Below are 22,251 nucleotides of genomic sequence, written 5' to 3'. Positions count from 1 at the left end.
CCATTTCCCTCCCCCAACCCCTGCTGCCCCTCATCTCGTTTTCCCCCTTCCCTATCCTATTTCAAATAACCAGATAAACATATATACAATATATCAGATAACAAGGTAGAATGCTGTAACAATATGAGATAACCAAGGGATAGCAAAAGAGATGAGATAACATAGTACATTAAGGACAACAATCACTCATTATATGGCTTTTAAAATCTTATTATTATTATTATTATTTTTTGCCAGTCCTGGGCTTGAGCTCAGGGCCTGAGCACTGTCCTTGGACTTTCTCAAGTTAAGAGCTCTACCACTTGAGCCTCAGCACCACTTCTGGCTTTTTTTCTATATATGTGGTATGGAGGAATCGAACCCAGGTCTTTATGCATGCTAGGCAAGCACTCTACCACTAGGCCAAACTCCTGGTCCAAAAACCTTAAATCTTTTTTTTTTTGCCAGTCCTGGGCTTGAGCTCAGGGCCTGAGCACTGTCCTTGGACTTTCTCAAAGTTAGAGCCCTACACCTTGAGCCTCAGCACCACTTCCGGCTTTTTTTCTAGCCTCATTTGCTTTTCTAATAGATATGCATACATTTAGTATGTTCTGTGTCTATTAACTTTTCGTATTACACAGTATTGCCTGTGTCAATTGCATAAAGTAGCTGTCATTGCCTTCTTCAATAACAAAATTCTGTTTTTACAATGCTTGCTCTTAGTTTGCTTTTGAGACAGGCTCTCACTATGTATGTCAGGCTGGCTTAACTATGATCCTCCTGGTTCTACCTCTGGAGTGCTGGGATTACAGGTGTGAAATACCATCCATGTCCCAAAGAATTTCTTCTTCAAATTCCCCCACTATTGTATGGGATTTGAGCTCAGGGTTTCATACTTGTTAGGCAGGTGTTCTAATACTTGAACAATGCCCTCTTGCTTTCTATTTTAATTTTGATCCTAAAATAAAAGGCAATAGCACGCTCACATATGTAACAACAGGGAGGGTGACATTACCTGAGTGGATAAGCATGTGCTGTTTTAGGTTCTGAATACGAGTGAATCGTACCCCACAGGTTGGACACTGAAAAGGTCTGTCTGGACCATTTGGACTTGGTCGTTCTGTACTGCTGGTAGAAGGAGCAATGTAGAGTTGGTAGGGATACTGAACATTTTCCAATCTAAAAAATAAACCAAAGACGGCAACCAGGCTCTGATTTTTAAACTGAATATACATTTTTACAGTTCAATTTTAAATGAACAGAAGGGGGGAGGGGAAGAAACACTTAAAAGAATATAGCTTACCACAGTGTCTAACATACAACACATAGATCCATTACCATAAATTATTTTTTTAATAAAATTTATTGTCAGGGTGATGTATAGAGAGGTTACAGTTACATTTATATGGTCCATAAACTTTCTCACTCTTAAGACTTCCTTCATCTAATCCCTTCCTTCTTGCTACTTTAATTTAGGCCTTCAATACAAATTTCAATTCCTCTTTTCATGTTTAACTTTCTAAAATACTCTTCTTGTTAAGTCACAAGCACTCTTTCCTGTTCAATATTTATGAATCTTGCAGTTAACTGTTGCCTTTCCAATCTTATTCTTTCTTATCATATTGTCCAAATATACCCAACATCAGTTAATTTCTCCAGTGTGCCATAATTTCTGAGGCACATCTGAACTAGCCTACATTCTCTACCTAATACAAACTCCATTTTATAAAATGTAGCTCAACTGCCACTTCATTTTCCTGGAAGCTTTCTTTCATTTGTGAACAGCTTAGGTAGGTTTCCTCCACACATGGCAACCACATTCCCTGTATATTACTTATGATGTGCTTATCTGTTCATCTTTAAGCAATCTCCCTCCCTGAGAATGGAGTTACTTGAAGGAAAAGGTTATACATTTCACACCTATATCCCTAGCACTCAGCACAGGACTTTTACCAGACTGTTTGCAATTAAGGAATCTAAGTATTTTGCTTGCCTATGTTTTTACTAATTTATTCATATAATTAACATCCATAATTTTCCACTTCAGATTTAGCTATTCAAAAATGATAAACACTGTTGATTCCCTTGAATCCTTCATGTTGTCATAAAAAATGAGTTTTTAAGGTTGCTTAGGAGCAGGAACTCAGTCATTTTGTGGAGTCTGTATTCAATTTTAATAGACAGGCAATCAATAAAGTAACAGTGACTAGATGCTTGCTGAGACTGGTGGTGAGCAGGAGCCTCCTTGAGAAGTGATACAAAAACAATGACCTGAAGGTCAAGTGAGTAGAAATCGGGGAGGAAGCATTTCAGGTAAATGTCATAAAGTGGTAAAAAAGCCTAAGGCAGGAACTAACAAGGATCACTTCAGGAACCGAAAGAAGGCCTAGGTGGCTAGAATGCAGCGTGGAATAGGAGAGGAGCCTGATGGGAGGTAGGCAAAAGTCTTATCATACAAGGCTTTAAAAGATAGAAGCTGGTTAGTGTGGCCTAGTGGTAGAGTGCTTGCCAGCATGCAGAAAGCCCTGGATTCCATTCCTAGGTACCACATACACAGAAAAAGCCGGAAGTGGTGCTGTGGCTCAAGTGGCAGAGCACTAGCCTTGAGAAAGCTCAAGAACAGTGCCCAGGTCCTGAGTTCAAGCAAGCCAGCGCAGACTTAGATTTTATGTATGAGTAAATATATAATGTAAAATTTTATAGTGGAAAATCAGGATATAATCTCAAAGAAAAAGATGACTAAGGCTACTACATGGAGAATGGACTTGAATGGTGGAAGAATGAGGTCAGAAACCAATCTGAAGGCTGTTGCAGTAGTCAGGGTAATGTAGCACAGGGTGGATGTAGCACACACAGAGGAAAAGTAGACAGACCAGGGGCTGGGGATACATGCTACAAGGATGGTGATAAAATTTAAGGATTAAAAGCGTACAAAGTAATGAGTGGGGAGGGGAAAAAAAAGATATCATAGAGACTGATTGAGAAGCTGGGAAATGGAATGGGACCAGACTGGTGAAAGGACTTAGTTACAAATTGACAGCTTTCTCTTGGCCCTGTTAACTCTCAAATGAGCACCGTCCTTGGACTTTCTCAAGGCAAGAGCTCTAGCACTTGAGCCACAGCACCACTTCCATTTTTTTTCTACGTATGAAGTACTAAGGACTTGAACCCAGGTCTTCATGCATGCTAGGCAAGCACTCTACCACTAGGTCAAACTCCTGGACCAACTCTCAAATTCTTATACATCTATGTGGAAATATTAAGTAGAAAATATTGAGTGACGATAATGACTTGAGACTCATGAGTATATATGTTAGAACTTAACAAAATATTTTCTGTAGCAGGCACAATAACATCTATTTTGGCTTTGTCACTCACAAACAATGTATATATAAAGCATGTATATATATAAGCATGTCTGTATTCTAATAATTTACTTACAAAGGTAATAGGCTTTGGTCCATAGTTTGCCAACCTCTAACAGACATTTTAGAGAAACAGACTATGTAGTTTTGTAATGTAAGAAAAAAAAAAGGGTGGTTTAATGTGATGACACTACCTCATTACTCTCAACAGCTTTTCATACAGCTCGGAGACAAAGTGCTTGAATTTAAACACAGCCCTTATAAGAAAACCACACACAATGTCAATACTAACCGGTCATCATCATCCACGTGAGTATTAGTGCTAGAAGTGCTTTGAAGTGTAGGTAGCCCTTCAGTAACACCTTCATCTACAGAGCCTGTGAAGAAAATAGGATAGTGTGGTGTCAATAAGCCAAGATAACCAATAAGGCAGCCAATAAGCTAATATAATCATGCCCCAATCTAATAGCAAGTGTTTTATGTTTTACTATTAGTTAAGCTACATTACGTACTTCAAAAAATTTTAAGTAGCACATGCCTAAATTATTAAATTCGTTTGGTAATATTTGATATGTATTTCAGAAAACATGAACAATTTAAATGCAAATCAAAACCTAGTTAAATGTAATTTAAAGAAACACTGACATTTTAACTTTTAAATCTTAAAAGTGACATAAAACTTACGTAACTTTTGCATACTATTTATAAGACAAGTAATTGGGCAACATCCGCACAGCCAAAACAAACACTGTCCACAGTCTAGTGGAAGTCCCTTTCATTCTTTCCTGACTGTAAATTCTCTTTTCTACAACTGCCCATATTTTTATGGGTATTATCCTATCTTCTGTACTAGAAAAGTAGTTTTACATTAGGGTTGGGCATGGTTGTATTCAGGGGGTAGAGAACCAAGGTTTGAGACCAGGCCAGGAGTAAGACCTCATTTCAAGTAAAGTGGAACACAGTGGTATGATTTGCAATTACCACTTATGTAGGAGGTGCAGGTAGAAGGATCATATTCCAAGGTCAGATCTGAGTGTCTGACCCTTTCTACAAAGTAAAGCAAAAAGAAGCTTGGGGGTCTGGCTTAAGCTGTAAGGCATCAAATTAGTGAGAGCCCCTAAGTTCAAATTAGAGTACTAACAGCTTCTCAAAAGTAGTTTTATCACAAATACATTCACAGGATCTTTCTTACTACCAATCTCAGCCAGCATCCAGTCACTGTTACTTGTCTCTTAAAACTGAATACAGACTCCATGAAATGAGCAACCTTAAAAACCTTAAGCAACCTTAAATACTCATTTTTTATGACTAGCTTAGTCATTGGCTCTTTCTGGAACATAGGTATGGACGGAGTTTTGCCTTCCAACTACATTCAATGCCATTATGCTAGACCATGTGCCAGTTGACTATTTACTATCTGGTTACTAGCTTCTCAACCCTTGCTGTTAGTACAGTTCAGTGTTGTTTGGTTAAGTTTAACTTGGTGCTGGTGGCTTATGCCTGTAATTCTAGCTACTTAGAAGGCGATCATGGTTCAAAACCAGCCAGGGGAATGAAAGTCCATGAGACTCTTACCACCCACCAGAAAACCGAAGTGGGGCTATGGCTCAAGGGGTAGGGTGGTAGAATTGACCTGAAAAACTCAGGGACAGTGCCCAGGCTCAGAGTTCAAGTCTCATGTCGGACCAAAAAAAAAAAATTAAGTCTATTCTTATAGCTTGCTATAAGAACATTTATGCTGTTTATGTAACTGGTTTATTTTCACTGGTGTGGACTATTAATACTCTGTCCACATTCCTGATGGGCACTTTCAGGCTATCATCAACAATGCTGTGAATATTCCTATAGCCATAACTTAGTACATATGTACATGCTTATGGCTTGAGGTACTGACTATTTATTGGTTCATCAGTGCCAGCAGTGAGCAAGACCTGTGCTATTTTATACGTGTATCAATACCTACTTTATAGATTTGCACATTTTTGCAATTTGAAGCAAGCATACCAGCATTTCACTGAGTTTCTAAGAGATGTCTGCCTTTTTTTTTTTTTTTTTTGGTCAATCCTGGGGCTTAGACTCTTGGCCTAGGCACAGTCCCTGAGCTCTTCTGCCAAGGCTATCACTCTTCCCCTTGAGCCAAAACGCCAATTCATTTTCTAGTGGTTAATTGGACATAAGAATCTCAAGGTGCTGGGTGCTGTGGCTCATGCCTGTAATCCTAGCTACTCAGGAGGCTGAGATCTGAGGATCAAGGTTCAAAGCTAGCCAGGGCACAAAAGGACCTGAGCCTCTTATCTCCAATAAACCTCTAGAAAACAGGAAAGAGGGTTGGCTCAAGGGTAGGGCGGTAGCTTTGTGCTGAAGAGCTCAGGGACAGCATCTAGGCCGAGTTCAAGATCCATGACCCCCCACCCCCACCCCCACCCCCACCCCCACACAAAGTTCGAAGACTTTAGTGCCCGGCTGGCTTTGAACCATGATCAGACTCCTTAGTAGCTAGGATTACAGATGTGAACCACCGTGCCTGCCTCTCTGCCTTTTCAATGCAACGGTTCTTTTCATATTTTAGGCATAAGCCAATGATTTTTTTTTAATATTACAAGTCTTTACTTGCCATAAGTTTGTCTGTTTCATTTTATGATCTGATGCCCAAAATGTAAAACTTTTAAACAAATATTTACTCTGTTCTTCACTATCTCCTTTGGTGTCATTTAAAAAATCTTGTTATTCAATTCTTATGATGTTTCGTCTTTGACAATTAAGTCTTTTCTTGTTTGTCTGGAATTGATTCTATGTTCAAATACATTAACAAGTCTCTTACCTCCGTTTAATATATAGACAATAAGCATGTAAGTGCCTGAGTCTGATTTCAGATTCTCTTCTAATCCTGTCTGCCCTTGTATTAATGACAATTATTATAGTAGCTCTATATTAAATTTTGATCTCAAGAAGAGCAAGTCTTCTCACCTTATCAACTTTCTTCTTCTTGTCCATTTGCTTCTGGCTGCTCTTGGCCCTTTCCATTCCTTACGTTTTTTCAGAATTGATTTGTTGGATAACTGTGTTAAAAACCATTCTACTGTTCAACTGGAAATTACATATTTTCCTATTCTTTTTCCAGTGATTGGGAACTTAGATATGTAGCAAGCAGTGAATAATATATCTGGGTGTAGTGACTGTTTAGCATGTACATGGGCTTTATACCTGAACTATGGGGAGATTTATCAGCAATTAAAGTTAATCAAAACCTTTGCGTTTTCCTAACAAAACAAACACCTTGGCAGCTTTAACTTCATGCTCCTCTTGCTTTCATTTTCCAAGTTATTTACCTCTTTTTTACTTTTCATTCATTATTTAGAAGACTTTCTATCCATGCTCTCATTAACTTCGCCTTTATGTCAACACTGTTAAGAATTTTAGGGGCCAGGAGTGTGGCCTAGTGGTAAGAGTGCTTGCCTAGCATGCACAAAGACCCAGGTTCAATTCCTTGATACCACATACATAGAAAAAGCCAGAGTGGTGCTGTGGCTCAAAGTGGCCTTGAGCCTTGAGCCAAAGAGCTCTGAGTTCAAGCCCCACCGCCAGCAAAAAATGAGGGAAATGGGTACCAAGACATGTGAAAGGGTATCAATGTATGTGAATTAATGTACCTTCTATCTGGCAAATATCATGTAACCCTTTTACTAATTACAATAAAAAAAAAATAAAAAAAGAAAAAGCCAGAAGTGGTGCTATGACTCAAGTGGTAGGGCTCTAGCCTTGAGAAAACCTAATGGCAATGCTCAGGCCCTGAACCCAAGCTCAGGACTGGGGGGGGGGGGGGGGGAATTAGTGATCTGTAGATGGTTTTAGTTGGCCTAAAAATATCTATTTTATTTCTATTCTTGGAAGTTATTCGGTGTACAAATCTAGGCTGGTAGTTATTTTCTTTCAGCATACTTAGTTCATCCTGGTCATGTCTAACATTGAAGTTTCATGTATCTATTTAGAAACAGATACAGCTCTTTTGCTCAGTGCTAGTACTCTACCAATTGGAGCCACAGTTCCACTTCTGGTTTTTGAGTTGCTAATTGGAGTCAGAGCTAGACTTGAACCATCATCTTCAGATCTAAGCCTCCTGAATAGCTTGGATTATAGGCCTGTGCTATAGGAATATCTTGCTGGATATTTCAAAGGTAATCTATATTCCCCCTTTCTCTTCTAAAGTTTCGTTTATTTTCTGATCCTAAATTCCTTTTTCTGCTAAATTCAATCTGTTGCCAAAATGTTCATCAAGATTTTTCATCTTGGTTATTTTCTTCTTTCCCAGAAGTCCTAATTAGTCCCTCCTACCAATCTGTTGTTACTTTCCATACATTTTTTTTACAATTATTCAAATTTGTTCATTTTGCTAAATAGAGTAAGCATGTTTTATCTGTCTGAAAATTATGCCAATTGGCCTTTCTGTTGCCTGATTTCTTTACGTTCCTCATTGGAGGTTCTCTCTCTGCCTTGTTTCCTTGCCTTGGTTATTTCTGATAGTGGTTTTCTGCCCTTAAAAATAAAATCATTTGTGTGGGACTGATTTGCTGAAGTTGAGGATATGTTCTTTATCATAGACGTTTTAAATGTTTGCTTCTGCTTGACTTAAACCACAATGACATTTCATGCCAAATCACACTAAGTATATGTAACAAGGATGCATTATGTGCAAGTGGGTTAGTCAGTGATCATACCTTCATAGGGATATGATTTCCTTCCTTTTTCCTAATCTATTCTGTCCACTGTCAAGGTAGCTTTCAATATAGATCTTCAAGGAATCCACTTATTTGTGGAACAACTCCTCTATGACTTCATTAGAACCTTCTGGATTCCATTATTAGAACCTTCTGGATCCCATTCCTCTTGCCCTTTTTTTCTGGTAAAGCAACTGTCCAAAAAGCAGATCTCGTTTCAGTACTCTGATGCTCACTTTACTCTGCTAGACCAGTCTTTCCACCACACCCAATTCAACCTGCCATTCTTTGTCCATTTTTTCAGGTTTTCACATATTTTTGTAGTATTTTTTTCAGAATCCATAATCTGTAGTAAGACAATGGATCCAAACAACTTAAGTTCAATCTGTTCATTTCTTTACTACCTACAAACAAGCTAGGCTGCACCAAATGAACAAAGCTGAGCCTCTGCAATGGTCTCTGTTCTTAATAGCAAATAAGCTTTTACTTAGACTATTTTAATGGAAGCTTAATGCATTAACTGTAGCAATTTGCATAAAACTACACCATGTGAACATTTAATAAGTATCATCTGTTAACATACATAGCATGAAATTTCTTCTCCAAGAAAATACTTTAAAATGCTTTGGTTTTTTTCCCTTTTGGAACATTTAAATTAGCGGACATTAGGAAAGTAGTTTTTTTTGTTTTTTGTTTTTTTTTAAGTTAAGTAAGCCACAGGTCTACTATAGGTTTTCTGGTAGTTAATTGAAGAGTCTTACAGCCTTTCCTGGCCAGGCTGGCTTTGAACCATGATCCTCAGATTTCATCCTCCTGAGTAGCTAGGATTATAGGTGTGAACTATGAGTACCTAGATCTAGTTGGCATTTTTTTTTTTTTTGCCAATCCTGGGGTTTAAAATTAGGGCTTGGACGCTGTCCTTGAGCACTTTTGCTCAAGGCCAGCACTATGACATTTGAGCCACAGCACCACTTCCAGCCTTTTCTGTGTATGTGGTACAAAGGAATTGAACCCAGGGCCTTGTGTGTGCTAGGCAAGCACTCTACCACTAGGCCATATTCCCAGCCCAAGCTGGCATTTTTACTTTACCCTCAGGTAGGTTATATTATTTTCATGAGCAGGTAACATCTTGGTGAAGTAGAAAAACACTGCTTTAGCAAATTCTGACTATGAGGTCCTAAAAACCTCATGGAGTGTGAGTGTAATCTCCTTTCAAAGGAGTAATAAACAACTTGCTCAAATATTGGGGCTCTCTGGTGACAGAACCTGCTGTTTCAACCCAATTTAGTTGTTACTCTTGTAACAGAGTGCAGATCCTGCTGTCTCAACAGGATTTAGTTGTTACTCTTGTAACAGAGTGCAGATCTTTTGAGATGCAACTTGCCCTTTGCTAGCGGCTACATTCTTACAAAAATGAGCTCAAAGAAACTCTTGCTTGTTATATTTCATTTATCTAGAAATAAGGGCTTTTAGAAGTATCCTAATTATTCAGGTTAGTGTTGTCCCTTACTGAAACTTTTCTATCCTTTTATATATACTTCTATGGTCTGTTTACTGAGAATATAGACTCTAATCAATATAATCTAATAATAAACTATATATATAATGAGAATATTATATGTATATATATGTATCTATTTCATTTGAACTAGCTCTAGAGGCTAACAGAACCACTTAAAGGTTTTACAGAACATTCCACAGAAAAACTAAGAACAGCAAAATATGGTTAAGGACAGAAGCTGGTCAGAAAGACTATCATCCATAATCTCATCTATGTGAAATATTCACATCTTCGTGGTACAAAGCCAGCCTGGGCATGAAAATCTATCTTATCTCCAATTATCCACCAGAAACCTCGAAGTGGTGCTGTGGCTCAAGTGGTAGAATGCTAGCCTTGAGCTGAAGAGCTCAGGGACAGCACCCAGGCCCAGAGTTCAAGCTCCATGGCAGACAAAAAAACCCAAAAAACCAAAAACCCCCAAACGCCAAACCCCAAAAAACAACAACAAAAAAATCACATTAAATGAGCCAGACCCAAAGAAACAAGTTCCACTGTTTCCCTCATTTGTAATCATTAGTTATGTTTCTAGGATAGTCCTAGCAAGGATCACAACAGCTCAATAGCTATGTATATATGACCACATAAAATGATGGTAATTGAAATGAACTCCAAGATATGAAAACAAGACCTTAAAAAATTGTTTCTGCTTTTTATTGTACTGTGTGAAGTTATTCCCTCCAGCCCCACCTTTGGTTTATCTCCTGTTCTCACTGTTTTGATTTTGGTACCTTGTGTCATGTATCTGATTTGGTGAGATACGGGACAAAGGGTGAACCAATGAAGCAATGATGATCACAAGGCACTATGTTATAAATGAACTTTACAACTTGGGGGAGAAGGAGTTAGGTGGGGGAGGTTAAGTGGGCAAAAACTAAGGGAGGGGCTAACAATGTTTGACATGAACTGTACTCATTACCTTACTTATATATAACTGCAACTCCTCTGACATCACCCTTATAGTGTGTGTGTGTGTGTGTGTGTGTGTGTGTGTGTGTGTGTGTGTGTGTGTGTGTGTGTTTTAAAGGGCAACTTTCACTGAAGACAAAGAAATCATATTGATTTTCTGATTCTTCAGTACTTCTCTTTCTGGTCCTCTGCTTTACTACCCCTATTGTTACTACCTCTGCTTTACTACCCCTATAGTTAATAGGATCTTTTAGCACTATCCTACTGTATTTAACTACTCAAGATTGCCTGTCACTCAAGCAAAAACAAAATGCATTTTTTTCCCTATAGCTACTGTTCTGAATTTAACAGATGGCTGGCTCCACCATCTCCCATCTGACAAAAACTTCCCAGCTGTTCCTTGAACACTTCAGAAGGTAGACACCCTTTCATAGGTACCTTCAATATTTAAGTTTCCCTTACATCATTTATTTCAACCCTAGTTCTATAAAAATTAGACCTTGGTCTTACATTATCAAAATGCTCCTGCTAAAGTCACTTCAGTCCTGTCAGCACAATCTATTTAATCAGAAAGACATGAATAATGAAGCTATCTAGATTATGACAGCTAAGCTTTTTCTATAAGAGCATTTAACTCAGGGAATTTGTCCACCTCAAAGAACACAAAATTCATTCCTTTCTAGTGTAACAGATACATTCTCCCCCCCCCTCTCCAACTACAATACCAAATTCATAGTATGCATTGTTTGTCCTGTACCTACAAGTCTATAATAAGGTTTAACTTATAAATTAAGCACAGTAAAAGATTAATAACAAAATAGGACAATAAGAACACAGAGCAATTGCCGGGCCCAATGGCTCACACCTGTAATCCTAGCTACTCAGGAGACTGAGATCTGAGGATCAACATTCAAAGCCAGCTCGGGCACGAAAGGACCTGAGACCCCCTTTTTTTTTGGCCAGTCCTGAGCTTGAGCTCAGGGCCTGAGCACTGCCCTTGGATTTTCTCAAGGCTAGAGCTCTACCACTTGAGCCTCAGCACCAGTTCCGGCTTTTTTCTATGTATGTGGTACTAAGGAATTGAACCTGGGTCTTCATGCATGCTAGGCCAAACTCCCGGCCCAGACCTGAGACTCTTATCTCCAATTGACCTCTAGAAAATGGGAAGTGGGGCTTGGCTCAAGGGTAGAGTGGTAACCTTGAGCTGAAGAGCTCAGGGACAACACCCAGCCAAGTACAAGTCCCATGACCCACCAAACAAAACAAAACAAAACACAGCAATGAACGTTATAAATCCGATCTTTTGCTGTCTTTCATAACAGGTTATTTGAAAACAAGCATGGTAATACTCTATCAGTTTGTGTGATAACCAATGGCTATCATATCCACTCTGGATATGTGAATGGAGGGGTGATTCAAATCTCAGGCTTAATGGAGAGGGGTAGGGTAAGGTTCTATCATGTTACTCTTACCAACATGATTGTCAGAAATTAAAATTTAGGAAATTTCTATGACATAATGACAGCAGTGAAGTAGACATGTATAAAGTAAAACAAGGGATAAGAAGGATTCCTGTATCATTCCTCATGTTATGGTTATGGAAATAGGTAACTTGCTCAAAAATCACATTAAGTGGCAGTATCATAGCAAAATCCATACTTGAGCCTATAGTCAACTTTTAATTATGCTACATTGCTTCTTTATAGAATGTTACAATATCGTTACTCTATCTCAAAAACAATCTAGACAATACTGCTTAGAAAATTCCTTAACATCTTTACCTACCATATCAGCCATACTATTTGTTAAGGCAGGTGCTGGGATCAAACACATATTCTTGCAAGCACTGCATGGCTGGGCTACATCCTTGTCCAAGTTACTTTATTTCTCAAGGCTAGAGCTCTACCAGTTGAGCCAAAGCACCACTTTCAGCTTTTTCTGTGTATGTGGTACCAAGAAACTGAACCCAGGACTTTATGGATGTTAGGCAAGCCCTTTACCACTAGACCACACTTCAGGCCCCAAGTCAGTTTAATTATTTTTAGCCAGTCCTAGGGTCTTGAACTCAGGGTCTGAGCACTGTCCTTGGTAGGCTAGAGCTCTATCACTTGAGCCACAGCACCATTTTCCACTTTTTTAATGTAAGTGGTACTGAGGAATTGAACCCAGGTGGTCATGCATCCTAGGCAAGCACTCCAGGCCCCCCAAGTTAATTTTTTATTTTATTTCTTTTAGGTTTTATTAACATTGATTTTTACATTGTATTTCTTTCTTTTCTTTTCTTTTGGCCAGCCCTGGGTTTGAGCTCAGGGCCTGAGCCCTGTCCTTGGACTTTCTCAAGGCTAGAGCTCTACCACTTGAGTATCAGCGCCACTTCCGGCTTTTTTCTATGTACATGGTACCGAGGAATTGAACACAGGTCTTCGCGTATGCTAGGGAAGCACTCTATTACTAGGCCAAACTCCCAGGTCTGATTTTTACATCATATTTCAAATGTCATGTTTAGCAAATAAGTATTCAAGAAGGGAATCTCTAGATACAATCACTAGCACATAGAAGTTAATTTATTTTTAATGGCAAGTTTTTACGAGTATAGAATTTCTTTGCTAGCATAGTAGCTTATCTAGAATGACTGTTTTTGGTATATTAAGATTTTAAATTCTTATATGAAAATCATGATGCTCTTTTGGTAATGGAAATTTTTCCTGACCTATCAAAAGTTGATGCTTTTGCCAGGTGCTGCTGGCTCATGCCTATAATCCTAGCTACTCAGTAGGCTTTGATATGAGGATCAAAGTTCAAAGCTAGCCCAGGGAGGATGTCTATCAAACTCTTCAACTCTTATCTCCAATTAACCATCAGGAAACTGAAGTGATGCTGTGGCTCAATGTAGTAGAGCGCTTGAGCAAAAGAGCCTAGGGACAGAATCTAGGACCTGGAATGATACAAAAAACAAACAAAACAAGAGGTGTTGGTGGCTCATGCCTGTAATCCTAGCTACTCAGGAGACTTGGGACCTGAAGACTGAGGTTTGAAACCAGCCTGAGCAGAGAAGTCCATGAGACTCCTGTCTTCAATAAACTACTCAAAAGCAGCAAGAAGAGACTCAAGGACAGCACCAGGCCCTGAATTTCAGCCCTAGGAGTGGCAAAAATAAAATAACAGAAAACAACAAAATATTGATTTTTTTTAGCAACAAGAGCTAATATACTTTCAGTAGGGTTTTCCCTCCTTTGCATTTTTAGCACTTGTTTTTTTTTGCTATAAGTTGAGAGTATTAGATTTTATAATCTTTTTCTTGGCAACTAATTAGAAAAAAGATCTTAAAATTATAGGAACAAGTCAACTTCAATTTCATTGAGTAATCAAATTAATTTAGAATTGCAGCAAGATGAATATAGGAATTATCAATCATCAATCCTTGGAATGACACTATGTCTCAGATATCCTTTTTAATGAAGTAAAATGAAACACCTATAAGAATAGCCTGTGGAAATAGAGAACACAAAGTACTGTCTACCTTTCTTTTCTCCCTTCTATTTAGTGATTGTCTGTATGGCTGTTTTAGTGTGTAAATTAGGGGTGATAAGTGCATTTGCTTGAAAACAAAAAAATACCATTTCAAATATCTGATTATATGATATTCAGATCCTATATCCATGTTAAAATAGAATCCACAATTATCTTAATTCTACTTAAAATAACTGAAAAGCCTGTTCTACTATATTACTAAATTCTTTATAGAATGTTAAGAACATTATAGTTCTTATGATTAGACATACACAAATATAAAAAGGAGTATTTCAGGTTTAGTTAGCAACACAGGAGGGAGATTAATATTTGGGTTCCATCAATCTTACAAAATAATATTAATCAGCTGGGCGCGGTGGCTCACTCCTGTAATCCTAGTCAGGAGGCTGAGGTCTGAGGATCGCATTTCAAAGCCAGTCCGGACACTAAAAGTCCATCAAGGGGTAGGGTGGCAGCCTTCAACTGAAGAACTTAGGGACAATGCCTAGGCCCAGAGTTCAAGTCCATAGCTGAATATATGAATATATATATATATATATAAATTAAAATGAACTCTAGGAAATATTTTTTGGGGGAGGTGCTGTTTTTGTTTTCTTTTTGTCCTGTTTCTTCATTTACATGTCTTTGGGAGTATAAGGGGAGGCAGCGAAATGGAGGAACAAAGGATAAACAGATGTAGCAATGATACTCACTGAACACTATGTGGAGAATGCACTATACAACTTATAGATAGGGATGAGAGGGAAAAACTGGAGTGAGGGAAGGGGTGACACTGCCCCAAAAGAAATGTATTCTTTTCCTGACACGTAACTATAACCTTTATAATAGTAAAAAATGTTTTTTGAAAAGTAAAAAAAAATTAAAAAAAATAAAAGTATCTTGACTCAAATTCAGGAATATCAACTTTGTAAGTCAAACATTGTCTCCCGAAAAAATATGCTTAAATCCTGCCCTGCCTATTATGAATGAGGTCCTATTGGTCTTTGCATATGCAACAAAGTAAAGATGAGGTTATACAAGGCAGGCTGGTGGCTCACACCTGTAATCCTACGAACTTGGGTAGAAGAGATCTGAGGATCATGATTTGATGCCTACCTGCCAGGAAAATCTGAAACTATCTCCAATTAACCACCAAAAAGCTGGAAGTGGATCTGTCAAGTGGCTTTTAGCAAAAGAGCTCAGGGACAGTGTCCAGGCCCGAGTCCAATACCCAGAACTGCCCCCCCCCCAACAAAGACAAAACAAAAAAATAAAAAAGATGAAGCTATACAAAGAAGATTATGATAGGCCATGTACAATGATTGATGTATTTATAAAGGAGATTTGAAGACAGAGCCATGACACATAAGGAAGGTCATTTGAAGATGCACATAGAGATTCGAGTAAAAAAAGAATAATCCAATGGTTATCAAAGATTGCTGGCAACCTCTAGACAACGAGGATAGATTCTTCCCTGAAAAGTTCTGAAGGGAACAAAGCCTTGCTAGCTAACTCCTTGCTTTTGGATTTCTGCTGTCCTGGACTAATTAGGTTCCCCACCTAAAGGTTCCCCTTTCACACTGTTGTTAGGACATTTAATGGATGCTAAAATGTTATTAAATGAGCAACATTATTTTTTGTGTCACTAAGAAGTAACTAAAGGATAATCCACTGAAATATACATCTGGATTCACATTAGCTGTGAAAAATTATTACTTAGAATCAATATATTATCACTATTTTATCCTGAGTGCTTTGACTCTCTTCCCTAAAATGTACATATTCAATATTATCCAATAGTATTGATTCTTTATAAAAACTGAACAAAATCCACTTTCAAATTTTACTATTCAGTTACACCAACTGGTGTAACTGGTTTCTGAGCTTGTCTCTGCATAGCTGAATTTTCTTGCATGCCAACACCAAACTTCATTTCTTATTCCCTTAGAGAAACACTACTCATTACCAAGATAAACCCAAGCTTACTTGACCTTGATGGATACTGCTTCTTGTATGCTAATATCCATTTTCGGATATCCTATACTCAATCAATAATCATTATTCCCCAGATTCCTCTGACATAGCTGGTGTTGTAAGGAGTGTCTGGGAGTACTTGAACTGTCCTCATAAGCTCTGTTCCTTTATACAATGAAAAGCTAATGATGAAGTGAGAATCTCATACCCACAGAATACAGATGAAACTGAAAAGCTAAACATGGTAAATTATGAATATACAAGGGACAAGGCCACTGATTACACTGCAGACTCATGGTACCAATTCTAGACTTCCTATTTCTGAACCCAATAGTAATAAATAGAATCCTGCTTTATAAAGCCACTTTAGAAGGGATTCTATCACAGGAAGTTAAATGCAATCCTAACTGGAACTAGCATTGAAGATTCTTTACAGGGGCCGGGAGTTTGGCCTAGTGGTTAAAGTGCTTGCCTAGCATGCAAGAAGACCCGGGTTCGATTCCTCGGTACCACATACATAGAAAAAAAAGCCACAAGTGGTGCTGAGGCTCAAGTGGTAGAGCTCTAGCCTTGAGAAAGTCCAAGGACAGTGCTCAGCCCCTGAGCTCAAGCCCAGGACTGGCAAAAAAAAAAAAAAAAAAAAAAAGATTCTTTACAACCGAATCTCTTACCTGCTTTTTGTCTCGTCTTCCCCTCATGACTTCCCAGTTTCAGGCATCCATGCTTTATTCATATCACTTGGCATGGAATTCCTTGCTTACCAAACATAAAATTCTCTTTCACATCTGTGCTTTCCTACAGGCATCCCCTGGTTGGGCAAATTCCCCACTCACTGCTCTTTCTGTGGTTGTATCTATCCTAGTATCTTAAATAGTACACTGTAATCATTTTAGACTATCTTTCTTATTGTCTTTACTTTATGTATTACCACGTTTGGCGCAGAGTAAAATATCAAGAAGTATTTGAATAAAGAAAACACTCATTGGATTGGGGAGTGGGGGAAGACAAGGGTTTGAACCGAAGGCCTCATGCTTACTAAGGAGGTATTAACACTTGTAGTAGATCTCTTGGTGTTGGTTAAAGATAACTTTCTATTTGAGTTTCCTTTTGTTGCATAGATGACAGATGTGTATCAACATGCACATCTGAGGCACTCAGGAGATTGGGATAGGAGAATCAGAAGTTGAAGGATAACCTGGACTACACAAACAAGACTGTCTCAAAAATAAAATTCACTATTAGACTATCTGCCTTTTTCTCATCACATGTTTTTAACTTTTTTTTTTTTTGGCCAGACCTGGAGCATGAACTCAGGGCTGGTGCACTGTCCTTGGTCTTTCTCAAGGCTGGAGTTCTACCTCTTGAGCCACAGTACCACTTCCACATTTTTCTATGTACATGGTACCAAGAAATCAAACCCAGGCCTTCAAGCATGGTAGGCAAACACCCTACCAGTAAGCCAAACTCCCAGCCCAGAACTATTTTTTTCTTAATTAACTTGTAAAACAAGCTATAGTGCTAACTTCATTAAATGTAGTTACCTTATTTTTCCCTTTGTTTCCTGTAGGACTGAGCACATTTTTTTTTATAACTAGTACACTGAAGTGTTCAAATAGATTATAGTAACATAATAAACAACACAAAAGGAATTATACCTATAGAGGAAGACTGTGGACTAATCAGAAGGTCCTCTTGGACTTGTTCACTTCCTGGCACTGTTTGCTGATCACTCAGTGAACTCAGAGATGCACTGACAGGTTGGGATACTTCCTCATGGACCTCCTCATCACTTAATCTTTCTACTTTGACCTGGACATCTTCTTCAGTACCCAGAGGCAAGGTAGTTTTTGTGCTTTCACAAGTCACATAATCAGACATTCTTCTACCTGCCTCAGATGGGCCAGGTAATTCTGAAGTCCGGGTATTCTCTGGCTGCTTGACTTTCTCAGGCTGAACTCTTCGATCAATTCCAAAAGGAAAAGTCCAAGGGAAAGCTAAAGAGGAGTCAACTGGCTGATTTCTATTTTCTGTGTAGGATGTTGAAGAATTCAATATCTGGGGTGAACTTGTTTGTGTGCTACACTTTACAGGACTCTCAGGAGACATAACGATGTAGCTTTTACGTTTTCTCCGAGATTCTCGGCAGACAGGAATGGTTCGTTCCACCACACTACACTCAGAAGACACTGGAGAAATGCTTCCATCTCGTGAAGTGAAATTGCAATTAGAATTATTTTCTTGCCCAGCATCCAGACCCTTTTCTGGTTGGCTATTAGGTGTATTCCACAAAATACTTGATTTCATGAACTCTGAGCAGGTGCTAGCAACACTAAACATTTGCATATAGCTGGCGGCTGCGAGAACATCAATAATATTTTCTGTGTTAATTGACAGAGTTGCTGTATAAGCATATTCTAAAAGAGGTATAAAGCCAGTCACTGTAACATGATGCAGATCCAACACGTTCTTGTTCTCATCTTCTGCTTGGCCTACAAGTTTTGTGCGAAAGAAATCACTGCAAGCTGCTAGTACCACCTTATGTGCCCGGAAGATTTTGTCCTGGACACGAATAGTGATATCACAAAAATGTCCATCATTTCGCAGCATATTTAGTTTTCCAAGCATTTCCTGGCTGTGGGAAGAGGAGCTATGAGTAAATGTTTTCACACCCATCTTTTCCTTCCTCTTCTACAGATGCTCTTCAAGGATGTAAATGAGTCAGAAATATCCTAAAAATACATAAAACATTAAATGATAGTTTAGTAGTTGAAGTAGGTGATTTATATTTTCATGTGGCCACAGTGCTCAATGAGGTGGCTAAAAGATTGAAGGTGAAAACCTTCAATAATGGAATGTATTAACATACATTTTCCTAATTGTTCAAACCAGGAGTCTATAAACTATAGATATAAGCTGTAGAGTTTTAAATAGTTCACAAATAGTTACAGAGTACTTTCTATGTGACAGATATTATTCTAAAAGTTTTCTATCTGATAAACTACTAATGGTCAAAATATCTGTCAGTAGGCCTATTATCATCTGTTTCTAAATATGAAAATGCAGTAAGAGACACGAACGAAAAACTAAACACTTCATTACATAATCATTCTACAAATGTTATATTCTGGTAAATGTACAGGGGGAAAAAAACCAAAGAAGGATAAAAAGGGAGAGTTCAAGGGGTCAGGAGTTTGGCCTAGTGGTAGAGTGCTTGCATAGCATGCATGAAGACCTGGGTTCCATTCCTTGGTACCATATACACAGAAAAAGATGGAAGTAGTGCTGTGGCTCAAGTGGTAGAGCACTAACCTTGAGAAAGCCCCAGTGCTCAAGCCCCAGGACTACCCCCCCACGGGGGGGGGGGTAGTTCAAGCTTTAAAAAAAAGTTCATAATGGAAGGTGAGATTGGTACCTGTTTGACATGATAAGGGGCATAAATCCTGTGTGAAGACACAAGTGAGGCCATGGAAATTAGTACCTTGATCATAATCAGTGATTAACAGCTCAAATATAAACCTCCAGGAACTTTTTCTACTGAATGGATTAAAATCTGGCCCAACTATAGAATGGAATGGATTGAAACTTGGCCCAACTGTAAAATGAAAAAGAAAGCCAATACAGACAGCTAAAGACAAAAACATTTCACTCCATATTGTCTTCCTGAAGACAAGAATAACAATTAGTCTAAGAAAATTAACATCTCACAACTGGTCTGGGAAGGACTTCTCACAATTTCCCAGGCAATGACTATTCATTTGCCCTCTCCCAGAAAACTAGCTCAAGCTCTTAAAAGCCAGGCTGTCAGCGCTTACTTAGACAATATAGTTGATGGAAGAAACATGCCTTAAGAGCAATCCAGGGACAATCCACATAATCAAAAGTATTAAGGCAAAGAAATTAAACAGCATATTTGAAAAAATGCAATGGGATGTTAAAGATTACAACAGTCTTGTAGGAGTAACCAATGTTGCCAGCTTCAAACTCTGCCTCACTCTCAATTACTCTACTGTAAGGGAAAATGCATATAGTCATGTTTATCTTGTCTTAGTCTATCACACTTGAGTCTGAATTAAACACCAGCCAGAATACTGAAGTATGCTTACTGTTTTCCAACAGTATATAAAAGCAATATAGTGGAGTGGCTGAGTGCATAGACACTAGAGTCAGAATGCTATATTTGTACTTTGATATTTCACTTATAGTTGTATGAATTTAATGTCTAAATTTTCCACACCTTAATTTCTTCAGCGGCAAGAGTCCACTTCAGAGTTCTGAGGATTTGGCAATCAAATACTTATTATGTGCTTCAAATATGATGCTTCAAATAGTAATGAGTAAAATAATACTATAAAAACACTGGTATCTGGAGTTGCCACTGCTACTAGTACTACTATAGATCTTCTCTTTTTCATTACCTTCCTACTCTCTTCATCTTTCTGGGAAGGATCTAAAACCACAACCAGTATTCAGAGAAGTATAAGGGGTAAGTGGGAGAAGACAGAAGAAAAAGAAAGAAGCCCAAACTTCATATTATCCACTACACACTGCAGTAGGCTTGAGGAGAAAAGCAGGGAAACTTTAACTCTGAATGAAGTTCATTAGTTCTTGGAAATTATTTTTATTTCCTGAAAGTGACCAAAGAACAATTATTAAGGCATGCCTTTCAGAGAGCAGAAGAGAGTATTAATGCTGCAGGATAAATTTAAATGGACAGTGGGAAGAGGAAAAACAAGTTAGGAGTACCTACCTCCTGCCAGTCATGTTTATCTCGACTAAACATATGGCATAAAGTCTAATAGAGCTAGAGGTACAAGGATAGAGGAAGATTAGCTTAGGAAACATCTTCAACGCTAGGTGCTTTCAGCTTTTCTCTATGTATGTGGTACCGAGGAATCGAACCCGAGTCTTTGTGCATGCTAGGCAAGCACTCTACCACTAGGCCAAACTCCCGACCCACTGAGTGCATTTTCAACACATGCTTATGGAAACTTCATGATATACGGTATAACAGAAAAATGGCATGGGCAAATATATTTAAAAATACTGTCATGTTCTGTAATTGACAAGGCAAAACTCAGAAAAGGCATGAAATTATAATATATGAAAAAAATTATAGCCGGGCACGGTGGCTCCCGCCTGTAATCCTAGCTACTCAGGAGGCTGAGATCTGAGGATCAAAGTTCAAAGTCAGCCCTAGCACAAAAGGACCTGAGACTCTTACCTCCAATTAACCTTTAGAAATCGGGGAAGTGGGGCTTGGCGGTAGCCTTGAGCTGTAGAGCTCAGGGATAGTGTCCGGATGGAGTTCAAGCCCCATGACCAACAACAACAAAAACAAATTATATTCAGAAGTCAAGAGTTGAAAATTCTATGAATTAGGTAATTTATATTTTTGGTAAATCTCATTTCTGTGTGTGGATGAGTATTCATGTATATGTTTTTAAGATGGTGTAGGTTTATAATTCTTAAGAATGAATTGTAATTACTAATTTTACCATGAGGCCTTCACAATTAATAAAAATACATTTATGTAACTTCTTGTAATATGAATTGTTCAGGTATTCAAAGTCTCTTTCTTACCCTTTTCTTTCAAATAACTGATAAAATACTGCATGTACACATTTGTTAAGTAGTAGTTCCTTAAAAAGAAAAAAAAAAAAAGCCGAGTGCTAATGGCTCATTCCTGTAATCCTAGGTACTCAGAATGCTGACATCTGAAGATCTCAGTTCAAAGCCAGCTCAGGCACAGAAGTCCCTGAGACTCCTATTTCCAATTAACCACCAGAAAACCAGAAGTGGTGCCGTGGGTCAAGTGGTAGAGGGCTAGCATTGAGCTGACGAGACCTGGGATAGCATCCAGGCCCAGAGTTCAAGCACTACGATGATGGACCAAAGCAAAACAACAAAGCAAAAAAACTGTAAGGGGGAAAAATCCTAAGACTTTCATAGTTGTGATGAAAATTTATTGCCAAATAAGTAGCTCCGTCATTTTGAATCTTATCACTTGTCAGTAAGGCATTAAACAGTAGTCATTGTTTCACATCTGTAATGCTTTCATTCTTCTACACAAACCTATTTAGCTGTCTGAAGACCACTGTCAAGTTTTTTTCCTTAATTATATTTTCTTCATTTAAAGATGTAGGCATTGGTGAGAGGTGAGGCCTTCAGTTCAAACCCTAGCACCACACACAAAACAGCAAAATATAGACAAGTACAGTGACTTACAGATGTAATCCCAGCT

The 22,251-nt window shown here is 38.4% G+C and overlaps 1 protein-coding gene across 3 annotated transcripts in view; it reads right to left on the bottom strand.

Annotated features, from left to right (window-relative positions):
- The window catches only part of Zbtb44 (zinc finger and BTB domain containing 44), a 45,444-nt gene that overhangs the window by 5,202 nt on the left and 17,991 nt on the right, over positions 1-22,251 (bottom strand). For 2 of the 3 annotated variants that reach the window (XM_090319738.1, XM_090319739.1), the window contains 3 exons: positions 17,666-18,739; positions 3,637-3,721; positions 995-1,158 (listed from right to left, as the gene is read on the bottom strand). In XM_090319738.1, coding sequence (XP_090175864.1) covers positions 995-1,158; positions 3,637-3,721; positions 17,666-18,683 — 1,267 coding nt within the window. In that variant the 5' untranslated portion in view covers positions 18,684-18,739. The remainder of the gene's footprint in view (positions 1-994; positions 1,159-3,636; positions 3,722-17,665; positions 18,740-22,251) is intronic. The other variant, XM_090319741.1, reaches the window with a different exon arrangement.

This window comes from Megascapheus bottae, chromosome 27 (assembly GCF_031878675.1).
Source record: "Megascapheus bottae isolate mThoBot1 chromosome 27, mThoBot2.hap1, whole genome shotgun sequence".
Taxonomy (NCBI): domain Eukaryota; kingdom Metazoa; phylum Chordata; class Mammalia; order Rodentia; family Geomyidae; genus Megascapheus; species Megascapheus bottae.
This window is presented reverse-complemented; position numbering and strand designations above follow the sequence as displayed.